Source organism: Hydractinia symbiolongicarpus, chromosome 5, assembly GCF_029227915.1.
Source record: "Hydractinia symbiolongicarpus strain clone_291-10 chromosome 5, HSymV2.1, whole genome shotgun sequence".
Classification (NCBI taxonomy): domain Eukaryota; kingdom Metazoa; phylum Cnidaria; class Hydrozoa; order Anthoathecata; family Hydractiniidae; genus Hydractinia; species Hydractinia symbiolongicarpus.
The window spans coordinates 21,818,084-21,842,183 of NC_079879.1; the positions used below are offsets into that span (position 1 = coordinate 21,818,084).

At 33.4% G+C, this 24,100-nt stretch overlaps 2 protein-coding genes across 4 annotated transcripts in view; both read right to left on the bottom strand.

Annotated features, from left to right (window-relative positions):
* LOC130645350 (uncharacterized) overlaps positions 1-14,889 on the bottom strand; it is a 31,743-nt gene extending 16,854 nt beyond the window's left edge. For 2 of the 3 annotated variants that reach the window (XM_057451320.1, XM_057451318.1), the window contains exons 1-3: positions 14,103-14,889; positions 12,243-12,393; positions 965-1,155 (exon numbers count right to left, since the gene is read on the bottom strand). In XM_057451320.1, the coding sequence (XP_057307303.1) occupies positions 965-1,155; positions 12,243-12,392 (341 nt within the window). In that variant the 5' untranslated portion in view covers position 12,393; positions 14,103-14,889. The remainder of the gene's footprint in view (positions 1-964; positions 1,156-12,242; positions 12,394-14,102) is intronic. The other variant, XM_057451319.1, reaches the window with a different exon arrangement.
* A 66-nt stretch (positions 14,890-14,955) lies between these two features.
* LOC130645354 (O-phosphoseryl-tRNA(Sec) selenium transferase-like) lies at positions 14,956-23,709 on the bottom strand. Its single transcript, XM_057451323.1, has 11 exons — positions 23,553-23,709; positions 22,416-22,503; positions 21,829-22,014; positions 21,356-21,514; positions 20,085-20,238; positions 19,310-19,412; positions 19,021-19,150; positions 18,189-18,280; positions 17,494-17,587; positions 17,288-17,387; positions 14,956-16,277 (listed from the first exon to the last, which is right to left on the bottom strand). The coding sequence occupies exons 1-11, from the start codon at positions 23,664-23,666 to the stop codon at positions 15,677-15,679; spliced, it is 1,821 nt and encodes a 606-aa protein (XP_057307306.1). The 5' UTR covers positions 23,667-23,709; the 3' UTR covers positions 14,956-15,676.
* Positions 23,710-24,100: the final 391 nt, after the last annotated feature.

Here is a 24,100-nt window from a genome sequence, read left to right on the forward strand (position 1 = left end):
AGAATAAATTTAGCTGAACAGTGAACAAATAAAAAGATTATTCTTGTTTTGAGTGAAAATTAACCTCAAGATGGCAGTAACCCTTAAAATACTCATGGTTATTCAGGGACTATATCTATAACACTCCATATTTTTCTGTTAAAACACTTTTGTAGCTATCATACTATTATCTTTTACCAAAAGTATTCACCTTCCACAATTTCTTTTTAAACTAAAATGCTGTGTATAATTAATTATTTTCGCTGAATATAGCTCCATAGTCCTTTTAAATCTATGCAGAAAGATGGTGTATCATAGAACTTTACAACAATCTTTATAATATATATTGCACTGAGTGAATTATAACTGCTGATATCATTTTTGTTTTGAATTTTTAAACATGTTTAGTAAATAAAACACCTTGGTAGGGTGTGTGGAAATGTTTTTACTCTGGATATTTTTAGAGCACAAATCTTTCAAAATATACAAAAGAGTAATGAAAAGTCATAAATTTTCTAAATAGTAAATCTTTCTTGTTTATACATTTTAACGAGAATTTTCTACTGATTCAGCAATTTAAATAATAAGTTAAATCAGATGATTAAGTTCCATAACTTCAAGAAATACCAAAGATAATATGTATACATAAACACCAAGTAAAAAATGCAGTGGAAAACCTTTTTTAGCTGCTCAAACAACAGCTAAAAAAGGGTTTCCACCTAAGTATTTGTTTTCATTACAACTTTTTGTATGTTCGCTGATCTAGAACTTATTTCACAGCTTTTTAAAATTAACGTGTTTAGCCTTCTAGTTTTTCCCCCATCGTGGTAAATATTTTTTTTTGACAATGTGTGCATACAACCGTCAATATATAAATTGTACCTGTAGTATGAGAACATGATTAAATTAAATTAAATATTAGGAGTTATTAATGTCAGATTTTGGAGAAATATTGTTACAATAACCAAAATAAAAATACAGTTACTTTGCAGAAATTGCTTGCAATGTTTCGTCAACTACACTTTCCAAGTCAATGTGGTATGAGGTAGTTTCTTCTTGCTCGTTTTCTGTTGTAACAGGAATAATTTGTTCAGCACCAGTTTCTTCATCAAATTCAAGACCAATTTGTTTGAGTTGCTTTAAAACTTTGTTTGTATACTTAGGTCGATCTTTAGTCTAAATATGCAATGTTTGGTCATTTTGCAAAGTCTAGGCAATACAGTGTAATACACTAGTGTAATACACTGTACGCCACAGTGTATACACTGCACGCCACAGTGTATTACACACTTAAATAATGCTGCTTGTGCAATTTTAAAAATTATATTTTAGAGGTAAAAATAGTAACAAAATTTTTTTGCCCTGTATACTGCACAGAATTGTTATTTTGCTGTTGGAACAAACTTTGTGCGAGTTCCATCAATGTGCACAACCAGGAATTATAACCCATACAAGTCATGAGGGATAAATTATTCAAACGTTACCACTACTCAACATTAAGGTTATTGAAATATTTTTTCCCATTTTAAATGTATTTGGGATAAGAATTTTACAGATTTTGTTCTCCCTTTTATATTAATATTAGTTTTTTGTGTGGCAGATGACCATATTGCGTATTCTTTCAGTCCTGCTTAATTATGACTGACTTTTTTAGCCACAACAGATACCTTTTTGCTGCAAAAGGAAACAAAAGTTCTAGGAATGATTATTTTTTTACAGAAATTTAAATAATTCTGCATGAAGTTCTTTACGAAAGATTTTTAAAGAATTAAAAAATTCTGCAATGTTCTCACATAGCTAAGCAACGAAACAAACAATTAAAGATGCACGATTCTTATTTTAAAAGAATTATATTGGGAGGCAAATAAAAGTTAGCCCTTAGCATTTACATAATAATTTCATAGTAAATGACCAACATATTTTCAAAACATATACCTTAGAGTCAGCAATTATTTGCAGTGGTAAAATCATACATGAGAAGTCCCTAGACATATGCAAAAAAAAAGCTAATGATATAAAAACAACGAAAGCTATTGTTTTATCAGAGCATAGTTCAGTTCTCTGCGGCAATGCACAAAAATTAACAGGAACCTGAGGTATAAAATGATGTTAGACTTATATTATAGAGCTTAAAAAGTTAGCTAACAAGTCTTTTTAAATTTTTTAAAAAGGTCTTTTCGTTCTCAAGATATTCATTCAGATTTAATTATGTTGCAAAAATGTATTTGTTGTCATATAGAACAAAGAGTAAGACAATATCACTGACCCAGTAAATATAGCTAAGAAGGTGCTGGGTTATACAAAAAAAGATTGCATATGAGTATTGCATGAAAGTATTATTGAGCAAGGAAGAATATCAGAAAGCAATAGAAGCTGTTGGATTCCATCAGAAAGATTATAGACTATCAGAACAAAAGATTACTGAGGAAGAAGAATATTAGAAAGTCCTAAAGAAGAAAAAAGGTTAGTAGTTTTAATAATTATCAATCATGTCATATTTAGGGAACAGGAAATTTTGACATTTCTTGTCATCAGTAATTTTAGACCTGTTAAAGGAAACCCAAGGTATAAAATGATCCTGGACTTATATTGTAGAGCTTAAAAATTTAGCTAACAGGTCTTTTTAAAAACTTTTAAAAAGCTCCTTTCGCTCTCAAGATATTCACATTTTAAGAATTCCAGATTTAATTATGCTGCATGAATTATGTTGTCATATTTAATTAATAGCAAATTTGGACATTTTCTTTTATCAGTAATTTTAGGGGGTGTGCATTCTTTAACTTTATTAATGCTTATTATTGATAATAAAAGAGCACATCTAGACGCATTTCATGAACATATCAATAGTTTGCACCCAAAGATTTAATTTACAAATGAACATGAGAACGGTACGCTTCCTTTCTTAGACACACTAGTGTCTCGCAACAGTGGTAAGTTATCAGTATCAGTATACCGCAAACCAACTCATACTGATCAATATCTTAACTACACATCTAATCACCAAATGTCCTGCAAAGAAAGAAAGAGAAAGAAAGTGTAGTGTCATATTACTGGACAGAGCAGTCAAAGAGCCGTACGTAACGCAGATACAGACAAAATGAGATTGCAGACCATAGCTGGAAGAATGATCATGTTATAAACTGGGACAGCCCTCGTAAAAACGGTCGGATATTGGACATTGTCCCACCTAGACGCAAATATGTCCGACAAAAATCAGTTCTGGCCTGTCATTTTGTCCTGCACGTTTTTTTTTAGCTACATTTTCCCTATTATAACTTTAAAAAATAAAAATTAAAACATGGAAAAATAACGAGATAATTTAAATATAATCTGTCTCTTTTAATCAATCTTTGTTCTGCATCACTTTCTGCGTTTTCATCTGCCATGTGCCATTATGGAAGTTTCTTAATCATAATCACACATACCACAAATAATAAATGTGGTTAGGGGCCGTTAAAAAACAAAGTAAGGCTGGCTGCGCATTTTAATAAGCCAATCAAATCGCAAAAAATGCTGTCGCTAAAGAATACTTAAGTTTGTATTTTTATAATTATTTGTAAAGTCATCACTAGCGAATAGGAAAAAATATGCTTAAGTTTATCCACATGGCTTAAATAAAAGTTTAGCTACATTTTAACAAAATTTATACAAAAAAAATACCGCACGTGGGTTTCGTTTTTAAAATTGTTTGAATAGAAATAACACTCGCAGCAAAGAAAAAATCAATTATTTGGGACCTGCTATGGTTTCGAATTGTTTTGTCAAACAAAGAAAACATTTTTCCTTTACCTTCAACACTCCATCGTCTTAAAAAATTATTTAATTCACTTTAATATAAAACATCTCTGAGTGAGATCATTTAAACTGGTAAAAAACGCCTGTCACTTGCGCTTTTATAAGAAATGAAAATGTGTTCATTCTACATTTATCGCATGTAACCTTCAAGTATGAGTGAAATTATTGATTTTCCTTGTTGTTTTTGCGAAAGAAGCACGAGGTATTAGTGCATATCGTGTCAAAAAACATCTTGTAACATATGTTATACTAACAGTACAGTCAATGGGTACAGCGAAGAGGAAAAACGTGTTGGTAGACGTCCTGATTGTTCTGTTGTTATTAATAAGCCGCCGAAAAAAAACCAAAGAAGCATATTTTCAGCCTTTGGAAAAAACCCACCAACATTAGCGAAGCAATCAGCAACAAATATAGTAATTCGTCACTCTGTTATATTTATTATTTTAATTTTCACAATATCTTTTGTGTCTCTTTAATTTTTTTTAATTGTTTATTTGCAGAATACACCGCAGACCAAAGGCAAAACAAATCCGGAACAACACAAGCAAATAACATCAACAAGAACAGTAACACCTGCTACTATTGAGAAGTGGAAAGCTGAGCTGGCACAACACAGCGTTGCTGAATTGCTGCTTTATGATATAAAAGATGGCAAGGTTAAGAACATGCAATGTAAATTTTGTACAACGTATCAGTCCCAGATCAAAACATTGCCAAATTACAGTAACATCTTAGTTGTTGGAACCCAAAACTACAAAAAAAAGTGCAGTAGAAGACCATGCAACAAAGAGTAGACATCACTTAAAAGCCCATAGCCTGTATTTGAAAGCAACAGGAGTTTCTCTGGATGAACGAGCTACAACTTTGTCTGCGACCGATTCTTCCAACGTTTGTCGCTGGTTTGGCCAAGATGGATGAAAAATATATGCAACGAACGAAAAAGAAATTTGAAGTGGCATATTTTTTTGCTAAAAATCGCCCCCTGTTGACAACATATCCGGAGTTGCTGAAGTTACAGAGAAAACATGAAGTTGACATTGGTATAGCGTATAACACTGATTGCGCTTGTGGAACATTTATTGATTATATGGGTAAAGATATGAAGCAGCAACTCAATGATGATCTTGCGAAAGCCAAGTTTTTTAGCGTACTTTGTGATGGTTCTACAGACAACGCAGTTGTTGAAAATGAGGTAATATGTGACAATTCCAGGGATTTTGATTACAACCTATAATTATCGATCACTATTTTGCGATAATTCATGAAAAAAACAACAGAATTATCGATAAATAAAATGGATTAGCGATCAGATCATTAGCGATCAACAATGCTGAGCTATAATTATTGATAATAGTGCAATATGGCCGACGCATAAATTTGTTAGCTTATTAAGCGAAAAGCAAGCTAGACAACATTCTTTTCATGTTTGTCGATTTAATAACTTGCAAAACAGCAAAAATGGTTTACTTGATGTTTTCATAAAGTGTATTAATATTCTTTTTAGAATCATAAATATAATTTGTTTGATCGCTGTAAAGAATAAAAAAATAATTTAGTTAGTCTTTTTTAATTTTTTTTGTTCTGCAAAATATCACACACTGTAAACATGCGGCGCTGTCCAGACCCCCTTTTATTTTTGATTCTTCTTTTGGACGCAATGGCTGCGCTGGAACAAAACATTAAATTAACTTACTACTTTATAATAACAAGTAAGAAACAAGTTTCTTTTTGTATGAAAGTCTACGCCAATAAATTTACAGCTTTTTTAAAACTAAGTCTGAGTTACGGGAGCTAGGTAGCCTCTAACAGTTGCATTGGAATAATTTTAGTTGTGATCGTTTAATTTGCCAAACTTTTAGTCTGAAAAATTATATTATATCTGCAAATAAAATAAGAAAATCTGCTTAAATGCAAATTGATACAGCCAAATTAGGGGGTGTTTTTGTTTGTGCCACTTAAAGCCCTGTTTACACAAACCACGCAACATACAAAACACTACTGGAAAGTCCTGTTTTTAACCATGTTAGATTTTTTTTCACTGCTTGCATCCCAGGAGATTTCTTTATATTACACAAAATTGTAGTACCAAAAATATCATTTTTAGACACTGACACAATAAACCTAGTGTGTGGTCAATCTGTAACTAATTTTTCCCACACACGGTGGAGAAGAGTTCTGTGTGCTTCAGAAATCTTGATGGTTCATATATATAACTCAGAAGTGGACCATGGGGTCCACTTCTGAGTTATATATTTATAGTAATGTATCTTAACCAAAAAATAAATTTAGCCTCTTATTTTTGGTCACGCGATAGTGAAATCAGGGTCTGTTCATACGTCAAAGCTTTTCTCTAGGTCCACTCACCACGATTTTCTGATTTTTTACACAGTTATTTATAAATAAATACTAGGAGGTAACATTTTTGATTATTATTACTTTTTTCTATAAATGGTTTAAAATATTATTGCAGATCATTATCTAGTCCCACATGCGGCCTCTGGTTTCAAATTATTTTCACATTTTCTTGAAATTGATAAAATATAGAGAACAAGATTATTTACCAATTTTTAGTTGATTTAATGCTACCACCCAAAATTAACCGCAAATAAGGTTTTCATGTTTGTCTAAAAATTTCATTATTTATTCTCATCTTTGATAATCGCGTGTGAGCATTAAGATGTAAAGTTGTTTCACTATACAGAAATAATTTTGATATGGTTTACATTATTAGTAAGTAGCACAATTAAATTATAATATATCATGAGGAAAGTATTTACATCCGTAGTTTTTGCATTTTACGTTACAAAATAATATGAAATGGAAATGTTTATGTTTTCATTTTAGTTTTACCTTGTGTTACCAAATTATTTCCTCATGAGGGTGGAATAATTTCTAAAGGAAGAAACTGTTTGCAGGAGAAACTATGCAGCCATCAGGAAAGATCAAATAATTTCAAAAATAAATTTTAGTACTAAAAATGTCAGTGTGTACTTAACTTTTATCTTCAATAAGGAGGAAAGCATTTCTTTTTACCATTAGAAAGTTAAAAGTGTCAGTATTGTGTTCTTTATAAACGTGTTTCTTAAATTAGAAAGACAACTCCCCGTGTCCTTCTTGATATGGTCTTCCATTCTTGAAGATACGCAGAAAAATTCCCTGGCTAAAAACACACTAAGATTTCCATTTGAAATGCTTCTCATGTAAATTGAGAACAAAACCACTTGTATGTATAATCCTCTATTTTTCCCCAAAACACAACGAAATCAATAAAAATACAAAGACCCTCTTTCCCCCAAAATTTGGACGTCCTTTTAAGGATGACTCTATGCATTATGAAAGAAAAATAGCCAATGACCTTTTCCCCAGCCTTGTTACAACATTGGTCTGGGATAGAAAGTGATACATTTTATTTATTTGTAACAAAGAGTACATGAAACACGTTTCCTTGGTTTACTGATTTTGTTACAAACTTTTTTTGAAAGGAAAAAGTGATGCAGTTTCCTAGAGCAAAAACTACATAAAAACGCAATGTTGAAATAAACAAAACACATAACTATCCACATGTTCGTCGGCTATCCTCTTGCTTTATTCTCTAGATTATGATCCTATAAAAATAAAATTTATCCTGACTAAAAATCAAGGTAACTAGCTAAACTTTCTTGGTCAATTTTGAATCTTCTGATTGCTTATCTAGAAAATAATTATCTAAAAAGAAGAAAATAACACAGATCAAACAAAAATAATAATAAAGAATTATTTAGCTTTCAGACACAGTGTTTTTCCCTGCAGCAAGGGATCAAAACTCGGGTTCCTTTAGCTCGCTAGCATTTATCAAGTACCGGTGTCATTATTATTTATTTTAATTTATGCTAATTTAGCCCTAGCAAAAGTAGCGATAAATAAGAAAAGAAAATCCCTTAGCGATATTTTTTGATAATTTTATATTTTTAATCTAAATTATCGATAAAACTTTTTGCTTAGCGATCAGGCGCTATAAGTGATCGATAATGAAAAATTATCACTAAATAGCTTGTTATCAAATTCCCTGGAATCGTCACATATATGCAATACATTTTGACCCCACTCCAGTTAAACTCAAATTGTGTAGAAGTTAAGGTGTCTTTTTTTAGCATGACTCATTTTAAGCATCAATATGCTGTTGGTGTGGCAGCTGCTCTCGCTGAAAGCTACGATGACATGGACACAATAAAAAGTCCCATTGAAAGTGAGTTTAAGTCTATCGGCATAATGCCAGCTAAAAAACTGATGGATTTACTTCTGACGGAGCAAGTGTAAATCGAGGGTATAAAAACAGTGTAAAAATGGTGTTACGAGAGGAATGGGAGTGGCTTGTATTTATTTGGTGCATCGCACATTGGTTGGAATTGGCCTTATCTGATGCGTTGAAAGGTACCGACTTTGATATTGTAGATGAGATACTACTAAGGACATATCAGAAAGCACCAAAGAAACTTTGGGAGTTACGTCAGATGCATGATCTTTACGCTCCTGCGATGGATTACATAGAGGAAGGGGTTAAACCCAAAAAAGCAAACGGCACTCGTTGGATCTCACACAAACTGGCAGCTATGAAAATTTGTTTGGATAAATATGGTCTTTTCGTAAAGCATTTAGAACATCTTAGTCAAGATAAAGCGGTGGAAGGAGAAGATTGTACAAAAATGAGAGGTTATCTAAACAAGTGGAAGCAGTCTAAAGTACCAATAATGCTGGCAATGTTTATAGATTTGCTCAAAATACCATCAGCGCTCTCGCAAGACTTCCAACGTGAACAAATTGACACAGTTTCAGCGATGAGATCACTATCACTTACCAAAGATCGCGTAGCAATGTTTGAGCGCAAAAGTTTTGAAAAATTGCCACACGTGCAAGACCTGCTAAGTAGAATAGAAGACAAAGATGGCATTAAGTACTACCAAAATGTGAAAATGACAAATTTTGTAGCAGCAAAGGAGCATGTCAAGGCAACGAAAAGGAATTTTGCAAAATGTCATTATTGAGAATGTTACATGACGACTTGAAGAAGATGACAGTAGAGATATCCTCAGATACGTTAATCAAACATTCCATTGAAACATGCCGGCTTCAGTGCTTCAACAGCAGATCTGTTAAATCAATTTCACGATCTCCTACGATACTCACACAAATACCTTTCTGTTTCGGCGACACCTTACAGGGTCTGTTGGAGAAGAATTTTTTCATCATCCAGAAATCAATTGTGGAAAGATTTATTAATTCTCGTCGAATTGTTATTTTCGATCCCTGTAAGCAATGCCAAGTTTGAGCGCATGTTTTCCAAACACAAAACTGTCAAAACTATCAATACGGGTTCATTGTCACAAATCCGACTGGAGTCCCTTTTGAGGATTGTCAAAGACGGGCCGTCTATTAAGCAGTATGACCCATCAAATGCTGTAAGAATGTGGATGGAGGAAAAGGGCAGACGACTAAATCAAAGAAAACGGTGTGGATATAAACCACGTACGGGTTCTAAAGGAAACTTTCGTCACTGAGTGATGGCAGCTCAAGTGAAAAGAACCAAGATGTGGATGACAATGTACTTTTAATCGATTTATTTGGCGATGACAACAAATACATAGGTTTTTAAATACTTGTATTTTTCTCTATAGTTTTTCTTTGTCTTCCCAATTTTGTTTTCTTTTGTATTTTCTAAACATTAGCAAGCTTAGCAAACAATAAGTCTCCTTAAAAAATATGGCAGCGATAAAAATTCAAGTGCAAAAACGATGGTGAAAATAAATTAACATGAAAGATCTTTCATCACTAAAATTTACATACCTGAAAGAAATGACTTTTAAAACAGAAAAGGCTTTTTCAAAATATAAAAAGAAAAGAACACAAAATTATCTACAACTAAATCCATGATATAACGTCTGTTCCGCCTGTAAGTGCAGTTTTGCAGATTTGCTTCATCCGTGCTCTGTCAGCGTTTGTGGATTTCTTGTGTAAGACCTGGTTACCAACGACGAAGGGGCCAGCAATGGAGATTCATATCTACATAGTTTTTTTTAACTGAGTCAGGAGTTGGTGAATTAGCTAGGATGGTCAGGTTGGCTATGAATAGGCCTGCTCGTGGATTAGAAAGACCAAGACTATTCAATAATTCTGAGATCTAAACAAATGGAAGTGTCCAACCAAGACCGAAATCTATCGGACGATTTTTCCGACAAAAGTTTAAAACTGGCTACGGCCATGTCCGACCAAACTGGAAATGTGGCGGACATTTTGTCTGACAAGTCTCCAAAAATTATTTCGAGGGCTGATCAAACTTTTAATGCCACTTCCTTCAGTTAAATGCAGAGCCAACTGCAGCCCAAGGACATTTTTTAGACCTGACCTGTTATACTACTTTCTGCTAATCTCAATGCTTTTACTTGATGATACCACAAAGAAAAGTCTTTCTTTTTTTATCCTTCAGCCGCGATGCCATAGTTTTTAAAATTCAGTTAAGACAACTACCACCTGGTATCATGACAAAATTACTGAATAAACACTTTTGCACGTTGACAATATACACTATTGAACCCACCACAGGGTACAAATATATATAGCTAACAACTTTAATATGAAATAAAACAAGATAACAGGCAATTTCATAACATTTTAGGTAAACCCGCATATATGGTGAGCTCGCAATCTTAAAAAACTAAAAATTTTCAAAGGAAAAGGGCAAGAAAATTTTTTTTATTCCTGTACACCGCAAAGGCTCTACTGTTTTGACGTGTGCAACATACCAAGAAGAAGTTCCATCAAAGTTCACAAAACGAAATTTGAACCCATAAAATTGTGAGTAAAATTATTAATTAAACTTTGTAACTAATTGTGGAACAAACAATATTTAAGGAAAATTATATTAGAACTTTGACAGCTGCTAGTAACAATATTTAATTTTACCACTGTAACAACGACAACGGTGGATCATGAAAATCATAGTCCAAAATAATATTCCACTATTGTCAAACAAAAAATTTCTTTTGCTTAATTTCTTTTAGTTTTTTTAAAGTTTTATTTTCTGAAAGACAAGTATAAAAAGAATAAAATGTAACTCTACTTAATGGAACAGAACTATTGCCATATTTTTTTAACAATATTTTTAATAATTAGTCCAACCACTAAATAGGCTTCTGAAAAACAAACAAGAAGCCCTGGGGGCTCTAAGAATTTCCGCGCGCTACCAAAATATTTGATGAAAACCTGCTAATTCGTTGTGTTATTGTGCCAAACATTCGAAGAGGTTTGGTGCATGAACCTCTGAAGATAAAGCACACCAGTGGCATTATATCTTACAACAAACGCAAACAAAACGAAACGTGTCATTAAACTCACATTTTGAAATTGCTAACAAAAAATACAGCCTATTATTCATGGTTGAAAGTCTTGCGTTTGAAACGTTTATGGTCTTAAACGGCATTAGTTGACAAAAAATCAAAATTTTGATGTTACCATCATTTTCAGCATACTTTTTTTATTAACTGTGTCGATTTTTGTCGAAAATAAAGCAGTTTTAATTTTTGGATATATTTTGGCCTGAAATGACATTTAGGTGACAAAAAAACTTTTGTACCATAATCATTTTCAGCATACTTTATTTGTTAACTGTGCCAGATTTAGCCGAAAATGAAATGGTTTTAATTTTTGGACCAATTTTGGCATAAAATGGCATTTAGGTGACAAAAATCAAAATTTTGATGTCACCATTATGTTCAGCATACTTTTTTTGTTAACTTTGTCAATTTTTGTTGAAAATGAAGTAGTTTTAATTTTTGGACCAATTTTGGCCTAAAATGACATTTAAAGTGGCAAAAAACCAAAATTTTGATGTCACCATCATGTTCAGCATACTTTATTTGTTAACTGTGCCAAATTTTGTTGAAAATAAAGTAGTTCTAATTTTTGGACCAATTTTGGCCTAAAATGACATTTAGGTGACAAAAATCAAAATTATTATGTCACCATTATGTTCAGCATACTTTTTTTGTTAACTGTGTCAAATTTTGTCGAAAACAAATACCAATTTTAGCCTGAAACGTCAATACGAGACTTCCCAGTAGTTAAGGAGCTTAGGTACGAAGTTTACATCTGTGACGGAGCAACGTGAAATCCCAGGGTCGATTTTTTCTCAAAAAATGCTCCAAAAGAAAAAAAACAACGGTTTTAAAGAATTTCCTATGCCTTCGGGCGCGGAAATTCAAAAAAGATCTTCTTAAATTGTTCCCTAACTAAATTTCTCAATATTTGCGAGGCTAGCAATGTAGAATATGCACATCTATCTATCTTTATGACAAAAAACATATAGTACAACATGCAGGATAATTAGATGTTTGGATTATGCCCTGCATCATGAAAAACATGGATTGTCATCATGATATGTGAGCAGTTTACACTGGTGGCAGTAAACAAGTATACAAAAAAATAACAATGCAAACCTGACTATAATAATTTATGTTGGGCTTAGTTATCACAGAACTATCAGTAACACAACCATTTGATTCAGTCCAAGGTGAATTGAAAAGTGGATACTCCTGCTCTACTCGACATAAAGGAACATCAAAGAATGATTCCCCATGATTTTCCATTCTAGTAAAAATAAGTAAAATACTGCTTAAGTGTAACACTTATGCAAGTTATGTTATGCAAAAGAAAGTTAAAGCGATTTCACTGTGTGAAAAAAATTAAATCACATAGTTGAAGTAAGATTACGTAGATATAGGATCATGCATGGAGTTATATTAATGTACGCATTTTATCCTGTTGGTAATATTTTCTTCATTAAATGTATAAACTTTAAATTTCACAATAAATGACAGAAAATATAAAACATTACCCGCACCACATTATAACCCGCACTAACAGTGGAAGTCGTAAAAATCAACTTATAACCCGCGGGTTATATACCGGAAAATATGGTATATCTTTTTGCAGATTTTGAAGTAGAAAAATGATCTATAATTTTTTTGGCTTTGTGGTTGCAGGGCACTCCGCCGAGTTAGCCATCTTGTTTTCATTGGAAAGAAAAAGCAACATTGCATAGCATCCAAATTGTGTGGGTAGCTAGAGAGAAGTAAAACATTCTCAGAAAGCAGAAAAAGTGCATTTGGAAAATAATAGTTGTATATAACTTGTTATGCAGAAGCTTTGTCCAATTTCTTACATGGAAGAGGAGATGACACTTTGCTACTTAAAATGCCATTTGGCGATTAGGTTCAGCTTTGTTGCCGTAGTGATGATTGACATTTTGCTTAATTGATGAATCAAACTTATGCTACATTCACCATTTTCAAAAATTTGCAGGGTGAAAACAAACCTAGATCGTACGGGAAAGAATGCTCAAAAATGTGGAAATACAAGAATAATTAGGTAATGAAAGGTAACCACAATAAAAATCTGTCTGGAAAAGATGCTTAGCTATCTAGATTAAGAGGGTGCTGATAAGCCGCAAACACCTGCATATGAAAGGGCAAGTTCGGGTGACTTTTCAAATAAAATTGGTGGGGTGTCCCCAGACACTGCCCACACTTTCCTGAACTCACACGTACCATTCCCGAAATGCAATTCCTTGTAACCTACCATGCAGACGAAAGTTGGGAAGAAGGCGCTTGAAGAGAAAGGAGTTAATAAAGTTTATATGTAAGTTATTTATAAATTAAACGTTATTAAAAACCATCAAAAACAGTTCCTTTAAAAGCTTCACCACCACATAGTATATAAGTTTATTGTAATTTTTATTGTTTTTCGAATCATAGTGTTTCTGTTTTGTTTTTTTTGGGCATTGTTCAGTCCTATGCGGGTGTTTTCGGATGAATACTTGAATTATTCCCAAAACGCTGAACTTGCCCGAAAACGTCTGCATTTTTTACGGCGTATGCAGCTTATCGACACCGTCGTACTAGATTTTGCTCTCAAAAAATTTTCTTTGCTCAAACTTCCTAACATTGCTCTTAAACTCCAAAATGTGTCTAGCTCTGCACTCTCTTCACTTAAAATAGGAAAACTTTTCACCTCCAAAAATTGTTTTGACGTCAAACCGAATTGCTGAATAGCCCTGCAAAATGCAAGATGTTAGGGTGAACATAGCTAGCTCAAAACCATCCTAAAGCTGTTTCCAAGAGCTTAGATCATATTTCCTTATCACACAATATGGTGGTTGTCACTTCCACTTATTATCTTCCTGCAAAAAGGGGAAAGTGAAAGTTGATGCATAACACTTCTGTCTGTTTCAACAGCGCATTTTCATATGGCTACAAAAATTAAAAAGAAAACAGAAAAAAAAATTGTTAAAAAATTACCAAGATTTGGACAACATAAACGATAAAAGTAGTTGCTGTAACTCTTGTATTATGATGCCTTCGTCCTGCTCCTATCCAAAAGTAATCCAGCATGGTCAAAATGTATCCAAATACACTGAAAAAAAAATCCGCTGAATCGATAACCTGGTTTCTATTTGTCAAAATCGGCTTGCGTACCAACAATTGCCCCCGGGGTTTGTTTGTGTTATTTTTTATAAATAAAGGAAGGAAATCAATCTCAAGAATATCCCAAGAACCACAAAATTACATTAAAAAAGAAAAAAATACCAAAAATAACGTCGAAATTATGACACGGCAAGGCACAGTGTTATCGCCGGCTACTGGGTGTTTGCTCGACTTTATGAAATATGAAATCTGACGCGCAAAACTAGTCCGAAGTGTGCCGAACCACCAAAACCCGCTAAAAAGGGAAGTAATGCAGGAAACAACATCCAACAGGGCAGACGAAGCAAGATTGGAAAGCTAGAGGATTTCTGGTCAGAAAGCATTGTTTGGTTTAAAAGTGTCTTTAATCCAATCGCTGGAAGGTGCAGAAATACTAAAAGTTTAAAAGCATGCAAAGCCAATAAGAAAGAAAAGAAACGGCATGATAACAGTTTTTGGAAATAGTGTGTGGCTCTTTCACGCCGATTACGTTCATAACAATGAGAGGAATGAAAAGGTTAGCTAAGCGAGAAACGAATAAGAGAAACGAATATTTATCTTATTTTATTTATTTTATTTAAGATGATCTTTACTCTAATGAAATCAGTAGCCATGAAAGACCCTCCCCTTTTTTAATAAAAATAACCATTTTGGTCTCTTCTATCGATGTAGAAAAAAATCCAGGATATATTGTTCCTGTAGTTAAATATATTTCGAATTCATTTGCAATAATACACTGGTTAAAATTTCAAATAAACAGAATAAAAAAAAATCCATGAAAATTTAAATATTCAGCTATAAATGGCTGCTAATAATTTTTTATTCCCGAAACTTAGTAAGAAACTTGGCGCCCGGAATAAAACTTTTTAGGTCCAGTCAAAACAGCAACTTGCATGTTTCACGATGTGTACGCTAAAGAGACGAAAAAACACAACACAGGCACTTCCTGAACAAAACTTTTAGCGTACGAAATAGGAATCAAAAAACCGTATACGAATTTTCTCAAAGTTACCTGCTGTCTAGTGTATTTCGTCTCCGACCTAAGAACGCTGGAAACGAGGTTGCTAAAACCATGAAAATGAAGGCTGGGTAGTAAGTTCGTTCCAGGTAACCTTTGGATTTACAACTTTGCAGAATTATCTTTTTTTAAAATAGCCTTTAATTCCCGCAACCTCGTTCCCAGACACTTTTGATGATCTTTATAAACATCAATAAAAACTTTGAGCGCACCAAAAGTCTATAAATAAAAGACGTCCTTTCCATAGGGACGTAAACTGTAAGTAATTTTAAAACATGATCAAAAACGTTTTTACGAACAAAAGAACAACGAAAGACAAAACAGGTCATATAATAATAAATATGATTTAGAATCAAAGTCGATGTTGAAACGGAAACAAATTGACTATAATTTAAATATCTACTAAAAACGACATCTTATCTTTACTCTTCTCCTCAGGAAGAACAATCTGACTGGCCAATTCCTGGTCCACGAACTCTCCCGTACCATCAGATGAGCACTGCCCTTGCGCATCGAATACAAATTTTCGATTTGCACTACTTCGAAAACCCTTTTGCGGCGAATCCCGTCGTAACGCTTTCGGCCATGTTCCACTAACATACGATGCTTTGTCTGAATGAGAACGAGCAAGTGCTGCCGAAGTTATGTTTCGCCTGTCGTCATACTCGCCGTTTAAAGACAAAGTCGGAGATAGCGGTACACGTTGCTCCATCGCCGTTTTGTTTAACATGTCGGCAACTTGATTTTGTTCTCCATCATAGTGATTCTTTGTCGTTACAGTACTAGAAAGAAGTATTTCGGGAGTTGAATAGTCCTTTAGGAACTGCTTAAAAGTTTTATCTAATCTTTTCAAAAACAAATCGATGTCTTGTTTGGTAGTACCGATAGCAGCAGCTGCAGTCAAATACGAACATGGATATTTATCGAAATGTGCGCCCCATCCAGTGAATGTATATCCGCCAATTGTTTTTTCATCAAATGGCGTGACCACCCTAAAATAGGAATCTCTGAGTCTTCACAAAACATATCTTGGAGATAATAAATAAGCAATTTATCTTAGTTTGACCACCATGTCGAAAGTATCACAAACCATATGAAGGTTGCTACAGTAAACTTCATATGGTTGGTGTTACTTCCGATAGGAAGGAGTATTAAGTGTGAAATTCAATGCAAATCTCTTTTATACTTAACTTTCCTTATACGAATGCGAAAAAACGACTTTACCCATCCATCCAGGCACTTAAACCTATTTTTAGTGAAGAGCTAGAATGTAATTCTATTCAGGTCCTTTTTGAGGGCTCTTAAGGACCAAGGGGGGTGGGGTCAAAGAAGCCTTCTCCTAAGGTAAACAAAACTTAGCACAAATGTGTTTTTTTTCTTGTGCTATTACTGTTTTAATTAAACAGATTTTTCTAATTCCTTATACACAATAAGATTTAATTAACACGGCTATACTATCTAAACTTCCTTGTGTAATTAGACCTTAGCTTTGTAGCTGTTTTTGTAAGGTAAAAACAGCAATACAAAAATTTTTTTTTTACTAATGTCCTCCATGGGCATGAGAACTGTCAGGATATATTAGCGCAGGACCTAAAAAAAAATCCGTTGTGGGTATCCGCTAATTATATCAGGGTGGCGCCACAGATTTAAGATTTTATAATTTTCACAACATTTTAGGTCTTTTAGAGGTCTTTTAAAGGAAAAAAATATTTTGAGACAAACAACTTTAGGACGAATCAGTATTATTTATTTTCGGAAGAGTCTCATTTTTTAGGTTATTTAAGAAATATAAGGAGTTGTAGCCATCTTTTCAGTTTCGGCAGTGGTTTAGCAAAGACCTAAAAAGATATGTTCACTTAAGTGGAATGTCCTCTAAGCATGTCCCGTATAGATAGGTTTAACTAAAAACACGTTTTTTTCAGCGTTTTAAGTCTGCGACAGGTCTGAGAACTCGTGAATACTATAGCCCCAAATCAAGGAAAATCTCATTAGAAACAACTACCTTGTTCCAGATACTGAACGTTTAAACAAATGTGAACCAAACTCGGTGATACGCTTTTTGTTTCCCAGGTACATCTTGTCTAGTTTTGTCAATGAAACACCTAAAATTATACAAAAGGAAGCTAAAATTAGTAACAACAATTGGGTAAAGAGTAACCCATATACCTTATCAGATCAGATGACATTGACATAAGCAGAATAACATACCAAGAGAGATTTGATTCTGTTTAGAATCTAATACACGTTCCCCATACCTTCCAGCTACATTATTCAGACCATTTTGTAGATACAAGTACAGCTCCTACAAACAAATACGCATATGTTATAGGTGTTAAAAAGTACAGTAAAAGAAAAGGACGGTTTAAGGTTTGTGTTTAGGAAGAATTAAAAAATAGTTTTTCTTGTGTGCTTAGGTAACCAGTTATAGCGATTTCGTTTAAAAATTTTTGCAAACTCACTAATTTTGATCCACAAAAGTTGACTTTGCAGATCTTTTCAAACACCAATTTTTAATAAAGCTTAGCACTTCCTATGTAAAATGGAAACTTTAATTGTATGAAATGCCTACGAAGTTACCTCCTAGAAAATGCCTAGTATTTTTAGCACTTTTTTAGACATCTCAATACAAGGTAAAACAGGGTTTCAAAAACTAAACAAAATAATAAACATTTTTCTAAACGATTCATTTCACAACGACCATTAGAACACTTTGTTGTGGAAAAACACATTATTAACTTCCCCATGAAAATTGTCTATACTGGCTAAATATTGCTCAGTTGATGTTTTTGTCTAATGCGCACACTGATAGGACCACGGGTTATAATGTTTTCACCCCCTCCTTTATTTTCTCGACGATGGAACAGTAAGCCAATCAAAAGTGTGGAATTTATCTTTAGACTTACCTTCCTTTCAGACAGTAGCTTCTTATATCCGTTAGAGCCCAAAGACAACATCGTAATAAAGAAATCAATAACTGGACTCGCAGAAGCACGGCCTAAAAAGGGGGGAAATAAAAATTTCAAAACCCTAAAACTTTTTTTCTAATAAATTTTCAACACTGGCAAGATAGCACTAAAAAAATACCGAATGCATATTTGTGAACAAGAATGCGAGTTTTTAAGAGTTACAATAGGACATCATAAATTCGCAACTTGTAATCGTATCTTTTAAAATATTTTCAATAACAGAGCAATACCCATCATTTAATATCTTAGAAGGAAAATTCAAACCACAAATATAAACAGAAACTTTTCTCTAGGCTTTTTTTAAATTATAACTGAACGTAATCGTTGTAAGAGGCTTCCAGTCAGTAGATAAGACATTTGGAATACCAAATGAGGTTTTATTTAGCGTAAAATGCGTTAAACTCTCCCGGGAAAGCTTATTTACAGGGGGGGTCAGGGGTAAATCAACAGAAATTATTTTTAGGTTGGTGCATATTTGAAGAAAGGGTGCAATTAGGAGGACTTCAAGTACAATAAACGATAGTGTAATCTGTGGAACTTTTAAACTAAATTTCGTTGTTTTTTTGCGATTACGGCGAAAAATAACATACCGAAGTGATATTATAAAGTTTTATACAAGGAGAACAATATTCCCCTAAATGTAGTTATTTAAAGGCAAGTCTCGATTGCCATAGCAAATGCTGCAATTTAAAACTCGTTGCAAAGTTTTTTCTGCAACGAAACATTTAAAAGGTTATTACAGTACATTATATAAGCTTGGGACTTTTACCTGGATACATCTTTCCAATGGATTGCACAAATGATTTATCGAATCCAGCAATAATGGCCCCGCCCACTGGCACCATGAAGTTTTTATCTGTGCTTTGAATAATCGTGTCCAGACGACCACATCGAGATGCCTATGGAGAAGACAAATCAATCAGGTTGACAAAAATAGCAACAACATCTGCAACCGTGTCATAAATTTTGCAATCAACTTTTGCTCGTGTGGATGAAGAAATCACAAAAAAGTAGCTGTGGAAAAGGTCCACCTCAAAATGTCAAACTTTTGTTAATACCTGCTGAATAAGGTGCATACATTTTGTAGCCTGCACACCATATGCGTTGTTAACTATATGAGGGACAGCATATTCTTTGCATACATTTGCTATGTCCTCCAGTCTAGTTAAAAAATTCAGAAATTAATAAATTAATAAAAATAAACTAGGGGAGTTCAGGAAAAAACGTTTCAAGTTTAATTTATATACAGTATAATGTGGGTAACGATGTGTAAAATGGTACTTTTTTCTTCAAGAAATACTAGACATGCTTAATAAGAAACGAACCTTTTCTGAATTCGTTTATGTGTGGCAGGATTCTTTAACTTTTTTCAATAAATGGATGTAATAATACTTCCTTCCCGCCCCTTTTTAAAGCGTAAAGAATTCAGAAACTTTCAGATTCACATTGATTAAAATACTAGTAAAAAAAAACTGCTCTATTTTTTTCAATTTAGACCTCTGCTCAAAAACAAAACACACGAATCAGAAGACTTTGATTGTAACAATAACACTGCAGTATGCTATAATCCTCATTTTTCGCATTAAATTGAAAAGTTATGTATATGTACATGTATATATGTATATGTACACGTACTAGTGTCATGATTCTAAAAGATTAGCACAGCATCATTTTTTAAATCCAAAATATCAACATTCCAATAAAACATGTAATTCAGTTAACTTGTGCAGTTCTTGATTTTTAAATCTTAGATAAAAGATCAAAATGTAATGTGTTTTTAAAATTTTTGCTTCTTTCCATACGGTAACGCATAGGTATACGCAAAGGAAGTACCTGTCTGGAATTCTTGGTGCAAAACAACTTGTAGTGGACATAACACACAAAATCTTTTCATTCCCAACTCTCCCAATAATACGTCTTATGCTGCTGACATCTGTAGTTAGGTGATCACCAGACAGCACGTTTTCGACTATGATAGGTTGGAGACCTAAAAAATAGCAGAAAAGAGTAACAAATTACACACAAAATTGTACATACATTCGTACTCAACTAATCAATCAAGAATGTTTTGTCATTTTGTAACTATAAATCTTGGCCGTTAGCAGAAGTTTAAAGGGGCTACGAACTGGTTAAGATGCTCACATTCCGTATATCCCGCGCACATATTAAAAATCCAGCAAACGCGTTTTGCCCAATGAACAGACCCGCGCACTTTGCTCGCTGGTTCAATATTTTTTTCGAAAAGTATATTACAAAGAAATATTTCAGCAAGACTCATTCTGGATGAAAACATGACCAAGGCTGAAGAAAATATAAATTCTCGATATATCTATATGTTCGAGTCTGTAAATTACATACATGCCGGAAAAATAGCCAGATTGTTTTTCACCGCCATCAGCTCGATTTTCGTGTAAGTCACTAAAGTCGAAAACCAATAGCCGGTTTTAGCCCCTTTAAACAGTGTGTTAAAACTTACTCACAAAAAGAGATTCATATCGTTTCCACAACACTCATAAATTATTATTATAAATATTTATACAGAATAGCCACTTCAATGTTGGGAACACTGTAACCAGTGTGGGTGCTGTGTTCTGTGAGTATATATTAGGTATACACAGTCATTACCTATCCAATTTCCCTCACATGGTATAGCTGTAGCTGTGGTGAAGGCACTTGCTAAACATGCTGCGCTGTGAACTTAACCACAGACCTTGTAATTACAAAGCAAACTCTATAACCATGACGCCATGCGCCATGGAGGATGATATAATTCTACAGTATTCCATATTGTATTTGAAATAAATACTTACTAATATGGAGGTGCATTAAACAAAATTTAAATGCTTTATTAATTTCATTATCAGTTTTGGTGAAAGCTTGCCAACTATTAAATTAATTTCTTTTACGTAGGCAAGAAATTGCTAATGGAAATTCCTATTTGCCTGCCAGGTTTGTTAACATATTGGCACTGGCATCAGGAATTGCCAAGTGCCAACATGAATAAGGCTGTCATAAACATAATGCTAAGTTTACTTCTTGTATTTTACAATTTTTGTGACAAATTTATCATTCTAAGTTCCATTCCCACCACAACAATTACAAACCTGCTGTAAGAATGGATTTGAAACAAGATTTCTGATCAATTCTTGGCCATATTACGTATTTCGCATTTGGTCTTTTTTCCTTTAAAGCCAACATGGTAAGTACTAAAGCCATGCCAGTAGCAACGGGAACAACGAGGCAACTTTTCACATTTGCCACTCCTACAATAAGAAATACATCTAAATCAAATATGAGTATATACCATACCCATATTTGACTACCAACATATCACACCCCAAATGAAATTAATCTTTCTTCCTCTTGGACCTCTTTCCAGGTTTTCTAGTATAAACAAATCTAAATTTTCAGACAACCCGAAATTGTAAAAACTGCAATAAAATGTCAAACATATTATTGCATGTGCATAGTCTAAGTGACAAATACACACAATTCTAAAAATCACTCTGTTGAATTAAAAAAATATTATAACCAACTAGAAGGCATTAAACGTGATAAAAAAAACTATATTGTATACCAGTCAACTTTAAAACATCAAGTGCAAAGGAATTGGCTAGTTTAGCAATAAGAGAAGAGCCAGCAGCTTTAGGTTGAACTTCTGCAATGTCACCCGATCTACCCATGCCATGACCAAGATGAAAATGACGTTCTGCAACTAGTGAGGATGCAATTCGAGCCTCCCTTTCACCAACACCACAATTTTCTAAAACATTAAGTTGCACATTAAATCTTCTCATTTAAAATATTTTATGCCTTTAGCATTTAGTTCATAAAATTAAAACTTATCCAAACTAACAAGTAATAAGGAAATTTAAACTAGGAAACTGTTTAAAAACGTAAATCAGGAATTAAGTCGCGTACATTAAAAAAAAAAATAAGATTTATTGAATAATAAAATGAATAATAACAGGTGCGTGCACATTAAGTACACAATCCAGACCCCGTTCATTTCCATTGATGAGAAAGTGAACCTGAACATTATCTTTAGTCTTGCAAAGATGATGGATCAAGTCTTGCTTTTGTGCTATTATGTATTCACACCAATGGCATAGTACATCAACAAGTCAAGTCTACTTTAATATTATATGCTATCCAAATGCTTACCAGGAAAGTTATTGCTGTCCATTAATGCAACTTCATTTAGCAAGTGCTTGATGGACAGATCATCCCACCCTTCAACTGGAAGTTTTCCCTGAAAAAAAAAACCTTAAACTTTTCAAAAAACCACAAAACAAAAGACGCAGATGAATAAACTATCCGTGCTCATCACTAATATATTGCTGCACGTAGTATAGTGGGTTCGTCTGCGGCTCCCAGTTCTGGAGATCGCGGATCGAATCCCGCTCACTGCCAGGCAGTATGTTAGTGATGAACAAAGTAGTTCTTCCACAATAGGGTAAATTTTCTTGGCCGGGCTTTGTAAAAGAATTGTAGTTGCTTGAAGAACGTGTTTAACAGCTAGATGTATATGTCAGTGATATGAAGACATTGAAAATTATAAAAGTGAGCTTATAAACAAGCTACAGAAAAGATAAAAACTTTATTGCAGCAGGTCAACCATGCAGTCAAAAATTTATTCTCATTTTACTTTTGAAGCCCTTAGAAACAACAGTTTTGTTATGTAAAAAAAAATTTATTTTTTTTTAAATAAAATTTAAGTCTACCACTCCATATCCCAATACAAAGCTTATCTTTGTTAATTAATTCTCCCAAATTTTTGTAAAAAGATGCCTTCCTCTATTTCTAGTGACTGGATAGAAATACCTTTTATTTTCATGGGATTCTGCTGATGCCCATGTGCTTACATGGTTTATGTGCCTATGTGTTCCAGTGCTTTACGTGCCTTATGTGCTTTGCATGCTTATGTGTCTTACGTACTTATGTGCCTTACATGTTCTAGTACATTATGTGTCATAGTGTATTGCTTAACGTGGTTTAGTATTACATGTTCCTTTGTATTTTAGTTATATAAAATAAAAAATACAAACATATAAGAAAAAGTATGCATATATGAAGCAAATATTTTTTGCTTAGTTTAACTTTTCTTACATAATGTGTGTAAAATATCACAGAACAATTTATGGAAACATCATCATCCTGCCAGCTGGCAAGGCGAGACCAACTGTGATCATTAAAACACCTGAGTACCTCTATGTTGTAAACTACTCCTTATAAGAACATTCCTTATTTGTTTTTGTTTTTTGTTTTTAATATTTAGATACAATAAATTTACATGCATACCTGTTCCAGCAGTATTCTGATATTTTTTTCCAATACGCTTCGTGCCTCTTTACCTTGTTGCACATAGCTATGCGGGACATATTTTTCTATTAGATCAAAATTAGCCCCATTCATTACCACTGTTCAAAAATGCTTGTTATTTTATAAATAATTATTTACACAAACATCTATAAACAAAGAATGAGATATTAAAAAAGTTTAGTAAAAAAATGCATGGAGAACACAATACATGGAGAAATAACACTGCATTGAATCAATAGTACAATCGGTAGAGCAATCGCCTGGCAAGTAAGAGGTTGCCTGTTCAAGCTTCAATTATGATAAATGTATGGTCAAAAACATAATAAAAACCAAATTAAAAATAAAAATAAGAAAAAGACAAATGGAAAATGGAAAATAAAACAAGTTTTTTGTATATTTCTAAAAAAATGTCACTCAGAACTTATTTCCATACATGAAAAAATGCAACACATAGGCAACACGAAGAAAATTACTAAGATATTAGGAAAACACAAGTCTTTTAAGAAACTGTATAGAGATATGATTAT

Coding starts and splice junctions, on each gene's coding strand:
- LOC130645354 (XM_057451323.1), bottom strand. CDS start 23,666: ATGAATGGGGCTAATTTTGATCTAATAGAAAAATATGTCCCGCATAGC. Junction 20,239..21,355: donor CAAATCCATTCTTACAGCAG/GTTTGTAATTGT, acceptor GCTATTTTTTAG/GTCTCCAACCTATCATAGTC. Junction 19,151..19,309: donor GTATGCACCTTATTCAGCAG/GTATTAACAAAA, acceptor TCTTCTCCATAG/GCATCTCGATGTGGTCGTCT.